Source organism: Ursus arctos, unplaced genomic scaffold, assembly GCF_023065955.2.
Source record: "Ursus arctos isolate Adak ecotype North America unplaced genomic scaffold, UrsArc2.0 scaffold_4, whole genome shotgun sequence".
NCBI classification, from domain to species: domain Eukaryota; kingdom Metazoa; phylum Chordata; class Mammalia; order Carnivora; family Ursidae; genus Ursus; species Ursus arctos.
In genome coordinates, this window is record NW_026623056.1 from 83,095,233 (window position 1) to 83,103,816 (window position 8,584).

Genomic DNA, 8,584 nt, shown 5'->3' on the forward strand with positions numbered 1-8,584 from the left:
CACACTTACACACCCAACTCTCAGTAGATACGTGATTTTATTGTTAGGGGGTGGGGCTGGGAAACACTGGAAGCGATTCGTTTAGAGGCCCAAATTATCCAACTTCTGCCAGAGCTTTAAAAATACTTTTTAACTGTCAGGGAGCCCCTCCAAGGCCAGCTGTGAATGTTGTGGCATTGTTGGAGCAGGGAAAGCCTAGTATAAGGGCTGGGTTGCTCTTAAGAGAAGCAGAAAGGGGTGAGATCCAAGACTGATCCCAACCTCGAGTGTTTGACTCTCCCCCTCTTCTCATAATTCAGTAATTAGTGATAAAACTGGGGGGCAAGTAAGAGAAGCATCCTTCAGATGCTTGATCTATGATCTTGAAGCTACAATCACTAGAACGGCCAAACCGGTGATGGTGGCCATTTAATGAGCACATACTATATGCTCTGGGCTGTGCTAAGTATTTGACACATGCTCTGTCTCAGGTTGGGTTTTCCAGGAGACCCAGAAACAAAGGCTCATGTGTAAGTGATTTATTAAGGACACGCACCCAGGGGAAACGGGTAAGGAAATGAGGAAGCAGGACAACAAAGAAAAGGAAACTAAGCCAAGGTGGTGTGATCTTAGAAAAAATTGCCCAGAGGTAGCTTTCACCTGTTTGTGTAGGGGACAGTGGAGTGTCTGTTATACCTTGGAGTTGTCCCCAGGGGAGGCAAGGAGGGTGGTGCTTTTTGATTACGCATCATCAGTTAGAGGATAAGCATCACCTTGGGGGAAGACAAATTCCCAAGCACTTTCGGCTCTATGTCTTCGAGCAAAGTGGGGCTCCGGTAGTTCAAGGGGGGACCACAGGTCTTGATTAGGTACTGGAAGCAGAACAAAGGAGAAAAAGGGATCCAAGGAGATCTCAAAGGAGAAGGGCTTCCAAAGTGTGGTCCCTCCACGTCAATGTGACTTTGCCCCAGAAGACAAGACCTAGAGGTCACGGTCTTAGCCTCCACCAATCTACTGTCAGCAAGGGCCAGCTGAGCAAGTGGTAGATGGTCAAGGATCATCTCTCCACTTAGATTTCAATCCTCCTCCACTGACCGGTTATGTAAACTTGGTCATCTCTTGGAGCTCATTTTCCATATCCATAAAATTGACCATAATAGAACTTATTTCGAAGAAAGTTGTTCTGAGAATTATATGACTCATGCCATGTAGAGTGCTTCAGACCTCATCTGGTGTATGGTGGGTGCTCAATCCAGGACTACTGCTACTGCACAGATGCAGGGTGCTTACACCAGGGATACGCACAGCGAGGAACGGGCTGGCCAGGAAACAGTGGGGTCTGGCACAACTTAAGCAGAAAAGGGCTCATGTAGAGAGCTGGTTAAGCAGGACACATATCAGAGTCCAGGAAGGTCTGGTCCAGGCAGGAAGGCTCAGACATCAAGCACAGACTGGGGTAGAGTGTCTGGACCCAGACCCTGGAGATGAGGCAGTTAGCAACAGGAGCCCTCAAGAATGGCGCTGAAGACCCCAGATCGTGGGTACAGGCTCTTCGTCCTTGAGTCCATATCATTTTGGCTGTTGGGTCAATTTTATTTCCGTTTGAAAAAAAAAATCTTTATTGAGGTAAAGTTTGCATGTCATAAAATTCCCTCATTTAAAGTATTCAATTCAATGACTTTAGTATATTCACAAAGTTGTAATAACCATCACCCCAATGTAAGTTTAGAATATTTTCATCACCCCGAAAAAAAAAAGCCCATTAGCAGTCACAACCCATTCTCACGTCCCACCAATGCCTAGCAACCACCAATCTATTTTTTGTTCTTAAAGATTTGCCTGTTGTGGACATCTCATATGAATGAAATTGTACAATATGTGGTCTTCTTACACTTAACATAATGTTTCCAAGGTCGATCCATGTTGGAGCACAGCCAGTACTATATCCCTTTTTATTGCTGAATAATATTCCACCCTATGTATATACCATTTTTACTTATTCATCCTCCAACTGATGGCCATTTAGGTTGTTTCCACCTTTTAGCTATTATGAACACTGTTGCTATGAACATTTGTAAACAAGTATTTGTTTGGACATACGTTTTAATTTCTCTTGGCTAAATACCAAATTCTTGGGTCATATGGAACCTCTATTTCTTTAAAAGATTTTATTTATTTATTTGAGAGAAAGAGCATGAGCAGGGGGAGGGGGAGAGGGAGACAAGCATACTCCCTGCAGAGCAGGGAGCCTCACATGGGGCTCAATCCCAAGACCCCAGGATCATGACCTGAGCCGAAGGCAAATGCTCAACTGACTGAGCCACCCAGGCGCCTTTATTTTTAAGCTTTTGAGGAAATGCCAAACTGTTTCCCAAAGCAGTTGCACCATTACATTTTAACCAACAGTGCATAAAGTTTCCAATCTGTCCAAATCCTCACCAGCACTATAATTATATATCTTTTTGATTCTAGTCCGTCCGGGTGTGAGGCAATATCTCGTTGTGGTTTTGATTCGCGTTTCCCTCATGGCTAATAATATTGATCATCTTTTCATGTGCTTGTTGGCCCTTTGTATAGCTACTTTGTAGAAATGTCTATTCAAATCCTTTGTCCAGTTTTTAATTGGATTATTTGTCTTTTTATTATTGAGTTGTAAGTGTTCCTTACGCATTCCAGATACTCACCCATTCTCACATATATGATTTGCAAATATTTTCTCCTACTCTGTGGGTTGTCTTTTTACTTTCTTGAAGGCATTATTTTCAGCACAAAAACTTCTAATTTCGATGTGTACAGTTTATGTATCTATTATTTTTCCTTTGGTTGTTTGTGCTTTGGGTGTCACGTCCAAGAAAACATTACCTAATCCAAGGGCACAAAGATTTACTCCTAATGTTTCTTCTCAAAGCTTCATAGTTTTAGCTCTTTTATTTAGGTCTGTAATCTATTCTGAATTAAACCTGTGTATGGTGTGAGGTAGGAGTCCAATGTCGTTCTTTTGCATGAGGATATCCATTGTTGATGTCTGGATTACCTCACCAGGGGTGGCATCCCTGCTACCTCTGTTGAACGTTAGCGAGTGGCCACACAGAGGGACTAAAGTTCACGTTGGTCCAGTGGTTTATACAAATTTGCTACAGCGGTCCAGGCCTTGCTTTAATTGTGTTAGAGAACATAAAATCAGAAGCAAAACTCTTAAATGTTTATCATTTTCATTTCACAAGGGAAAAGTAATGAGGCTCATATAATTCACCACTGGGCATTTAGTTGTGGAGGCCCCTAGCCTTTCTTATGTATGTATGTATGTATGTATGTATGTATTTATGCATGCATGTGTTTGAATTATCTCTCTTCCTAATATCTCTGGGGCCTGTCTAGCCAGGCGAAGAATCCACACAAAGCTACAAAAAGCAGCTGAAAATGAAAGAACAGTAGTAGAGAATCAGTTTTCCTTATCTACACAATTACCCTGAAGGGACCACATTACTGGATGCTTTGTTTCCTGGGAGGCAGTTTGGCTTCGGATCTGGCCAGCTTTTCACCTGGGGCTGAATTCCTGGGTTTTATTTTTTCACTTTGCCTTCCCAGTTGAGGCCAGAGACTCACACTGAAATAAACATTTTAGAACTTTGATCTGAGCTTGACAGGACTAAGTGAGAATCCCTTGAGCACCTGCATTTTTGAGAATTAGGTTCATCTGTCTGGAACCCAAATAAAAGTCACTTGAAAAGACCCAAGATTATTTCTTTTCTTTTGGGGGGGGGGGTTTACTATTTATTTATGACAAATATCCCACATCCATGATCTTCTCCAGTCAGAAGTTCTTTGAAACGATGCCATCAGGCTTCGCCGGTCGGAGGATGGAGTCATCAGACTCCCCCATCCTGCTAATGGCCCCACAGAGAGCGTAGGTTTTGAACTGGCCTATGAACCTGCCCGTCACCTTGTCAGCCTCGGCCACATTCATCTGGATGGACGCGTGGTCCTTGGCGCCGATGATGCGGTTGCTGGCGGAGCATTTCCGTGGCGCGTACAGGCCCATGAAACCGCCGGCGTCGTTCTGCATTCGAGGGTGCGCCTGCTGCCACCACCACGAGCACGAGCGCAGAAAGGACCCCAAGATTATTTCTGTCTTGTGTGCCCAGGGCTGGTGAGCGGGCTCTCCTTCACGGGGTCACAGGCAACTGCTTTGCCTCCTTAGCACACATTCCTACATTGTCAGGCATCCAGCCATCACATCTGCATTCCAGTCAGCAGGAAGGAAGGGAAAGAAGCAAAGAAGGGAAACCCTTTCCCTTTAAAGACACTTTCCAGAAAGTACACACCATTTCTACCTTCAGTCTTTGCTAGAAGTGAGTCACAAGGCCACACACACTTCCAGGTCTATGAAATATATTGCTGTTATTCCAGGCAGAAATGCCCAGCTCTGCACTGGGGACTCTACAGTGAAGGAGCAGAGCAGAACTGATGGTAGGGATGTCTAGACTTCTCCGCCAGAGTCCATGGGCATCCGCTTCCAATTTCAGTTCTGCCGATGATTTGTCGGACCCATCAAAGAGCTGGCTCGGACAGCGCGTAGATGCTGTCTCACTCATTTTGCACCTTCTTCATTTCTGCCTTTTCGTTGGATACACTTGGATTTAGCACTGACCAGAAGAGAATTCTAGACACTGAAGGAAATAAAACCCCCGAATGGCTCAGAGTGTAGTGATTTTGCTACTTAAAATATGGTTGTACTCTCCGAGTTCAAACGAAGATGCAGACATTGTTTTCTAGAACAATCACACCCTCTAGACTAAGGGACCCACAAAAGTGTCAATGCACCGTATGTTAGCTTTTTTTTTTTTTTTTTTTATAACTAATTGTAACAAGTGGTTGCCGTGAAAACACAGGCTTCCTATGGCTGCCCTTCCAATGACCCATACCCTGACCTGGACAGACCACCTTCTGTCCAAGAGAGGAAAAGTTTTGTTCCTAGATTCGACGAAATCCTGGCTTGCCCCTGGCGACCACTAGGATTAATCAGACACCAGTAAAACAGCTGACAGAAATACCAAACCAACTGACAATGAGAAGCACACACATTTCTCCGAGGGTCTCACCTTGATCCTTTCTTTGCCCTAAGACCTGGTAACGTGCTCCGCAACGACAGCTGTCTGGAATCCATAAAGGGAGTGCGGTTTTAGGATCAATGCGGTATTCACCCGAGCCCGTTATGAGACACAATGCCAGGGACAGAATTTGTAGTGAGGCTTGTATGGGATTAAGCTGTTTCCCCAGGATTCATCACCCAGTCCACAGCCAGCCCGGCCCAGAGGACTGTGGGCGTGAAGACGAGCCGCCAGGCACTGCCGTTCGTGTTTTGGCTTATGAAAAATAAAGTCGTCCCAACGTGCAAAAAGCAATCACTGAAAATGAACCACATTCAGATACAGAGAGAGAGGGAAAGCCAGCAAAAGGAAGGCAAAAGTCGGAAATTTTACTGGGGAGTTTCCCAGGCGTCTTTCCTAGAGAGAGCATCACGCTGGATACAACAGCCTGGGTTTCGCAATCACCACGCAGTGCACAGTTCATGGCTCTACTTGCCTAGAGCCACTGTCTTCACTCAGCCGTGGTTCCGGTTCTATCTGACTTTTTATTTCATTCTGTTTTTAGGGTGATACAGAAAGCAAATAAAATCACATTGGTGCTAATAACGTGATAGTAAATCCACTTGGATCCCAAGGGATTTCTCTCTGATCTTATTTGAAAACATATGCAAGAAGAAAAGCAAACTTAGATGATATCTGGTTCCACATACAGCGATCTCCAATACTGTTATGGAAACCCTGGGCAGGGTGGGGGGAGCAGGGGAGCGGGGGCCACGTGGAAAGACAAAGGCCAGGCTTTCATCTAAGGTGTGGAAGAAGCGAGGACCAGACATCACCCACCCGTGACTATTTTTACAAGTTGCACGGGGCAGCCGAGCAAGACTGAGAACCAGGAAAATTCAAGATGTACAAATCAGATGTGGAAAAACGCGGCTGTGTGGGTGACAAGATTTAATGAATTTAAATCAGATGCCAAAGGAATCTTTATTGGGGAATAAAATCAAATCCATTTTTCTGATGTTGCGGGGGAAGTGTTTCAAAGCAAGACAATCTCGATTTCTAAATGCCTCCTGGAGGCTCCCCTCCAAGGACGCAACACCAGTGCTATTAATCTTGACTTGGTGAATGGAAGTATTATAGGGATTTCATTCCAAACCTTCACATCTTAAAGAGCTCTGAAGAGCCTGGATAAAGCGACCCGTTTTTACTTTGGCGATCCCACAGAGGTAACTCACTTTAATTTCCCTTTCATCTCTATAGGAGGACTTCGAAACCTTAAAAGCAAACAGGTTTCCTTTTCTAATTCCTGGCAAGAAGTCTTCTGTCGCTTTCTTCGGCTGCAAGACAGAAGGTGGGCGACCCGTCTTCATGTGTCACCTTGGAAGCTGTAAAGAACCGGAAGTAAGTCCGAAATAATAGGCAAACGGTAGATTCCTCCCTTCTCCGGGAAAGTTATTGCCCTTGCAAATGCCAGTTTGTTTTTTGATTTTCCACGGTCCAGCCCTGTATTTAGCACAGAAAGACACTTTAGAAGCCAGGACACCGGTAATAACCCCAAATATAAAGGAGGACAATACAGAAGGCATGGCCGTTTTGTTCCATCAGGCAAATTATGATCTAAGTTTTGTGCCAATGTTACTCTTCCAGATTGTTTATTGCCACACCCTCCTGTTTATTGAGATTCTAAAACGCAATTAAGTTTTCCGGGATAAAAGACAGAGAGAGATTGCGTGTGCTTATGATTGAGATGGAAACTGTTTGAAATGGAAACACAACTCCCATTGCGAAAAAAGGAAAAGCATGGTGGAAAATTATACTAGATTATCTAGGCTGAAGGAGAGATTTTATGCCTCGCTGTGCTGCTTGCGAGGGACCCGAGAGAAAAGGATACCCCAGGAATTGTCTGAAAATAAGCAACTACACCAGGACACGGGGATAGACGCCTCTGCTCAGTGCAACCCAGCCTGTACTGGAATTCTTAGAACCTAAGGCCTTTACTTTCCAACCAAGAGCCAAGGAAGAAAATGGCCCTGACGTGTTAAGTCTTAACATAAAATAAGAAGACAAGACACACGTCCGCACTACAAAAGACACCCACTTGTATAAAAACTGGTATAAAAACCGAATGATGTTTTAATTGATGCTTTTTTCTTCCACACGCCCAAAATCCTGGGATGGATGAAGAAAAACAGAATTTGGAGTCTCCAAACAAAAATTTTTTGATTTGCATTAATAATTGTCACATGTGCTTGCGTGTGTGACAAGATGGTAGGAATGGGGAGACCTTAGAAAAATCTCGCATTTTTAGTTATGGAAAAGAAACTTTGAGGCTGTTAACACTTCTACGAGAGTAATATCAACCTGACAGCAAAATCACCAAAATATTGATCACATCATGAGTAAAAACTAAAAATGAATTCATTTAAATTGAAAGAGGAAAATATTGATACAACTACTCAGAGAGGGTGTGGTTTCGAAACATGCAATTTTTTTACTCAAATAAAGGAATTTGTCTAATTTTTGGACCACCATTATGCAAGGGAATGACAAAATATATAAAACATGCAACAACGCGAGGAGGTAGCATTTGTCCGATTTTGTTAAGCTCTAAAAGGTTTATTTCTGATGCAGGTTGGTCAAACCGTCTAATGACTATGCCCCCTTTCCACCCATCACAAATACTGTGAGTTGAATTATGTAAACAGTTTCCTTAAAAGCTGAAGTGTCGATACACGCCTCCCTGGGCATGAAATAGCCACATACGCGTTTCTAGAAGAGTCCACCGTGTGAATTTTGCAACTGGCAGTGAACAGAGCCTCCTGTGGTATGACTCTGAAAACAGCCCCTTCCCAAAGCCTTTATGAGATGATGTCTAGATCCAGCACATCCGACCAAGAGGTCTCTGAAGTTGTAGGCTTTTGTATTTACACTTTTGAAATATCTCTATTGTGATGCAAATTTTGATTTTCAATCTAAATTAGCTGCAAAAGAAATCTTTCCCTGGAAACTGTTGTAGGAAGCAAATAAACCTAGATCTCCCATTTTCTCTCTTCCTCTCTTCTGGCTTCCTATGAAGCCATAAAACAAAAGATATTGAACACACACACCTTTTGCAAATGCCCGTCGAAAACAACTGTGTCAACCCACACTTGTAACCAAACAGAGTTTTTGTCTCAAAGGGCACCGAGTTTATGCATTTTAAATGACCACAGCTTTTTCTCCCCCCCCCCTTCCTTTTTCTAATGTGGGCACCGGCGTGAAAAAGCATTTAACACATTTCTAGCTTTTGTTGACCGCTCAGAATCAAATCTTTTTTCGAGAGTTTGCCCTTCTCGGCCTGGATCCTTTATAGTGAAGTCCGGACGAATAAAACGGAACGAAATACAAAGGGCAGGCATCCTCAATGGCGTGGAGTCTCCCCATTTTTATTTTATTTTAAAAGCGGGACGTTGCAAGGTGCATCCCCTGAGCGCCGGCAGAAAGGTGGGAGACGCCGAGGCCGGGGAGCCAGCGTC

General features: G+C 43.8%; 1 protein-coding gene across 1 annotated transcript; it reads right to left on the reverse strand.

The window, feature by feature from the left end:
- Nucleotides 1–3,793: 3,793 nt before the first annotated feature.
- On the reverse strand, nucleotides 3,794–4,045 carry LOC113255764 (40S ribosomal protein S21-like). Its single transcript, XM_044384429.2, has one exon. It carries the CDS (start codon nucleotides 4,043–4,045, stop codon nucleotides 3,794–3,796), a length of 252 nt encoding a protein of 83 aa, XP_044240364.1.
- Nucleotides 4,046–8,584: the final 4,539 nt, after the last annotated feature.

Coding starts and splice junctions, on each gene's coding strand:
- LOC113255764 (XM_044384429.2), bottom strand. CDS start 4,045: ATGCAGAACGACGCCGGCGGTTTCATGGGCCTGTACGCGCCACGGAAA.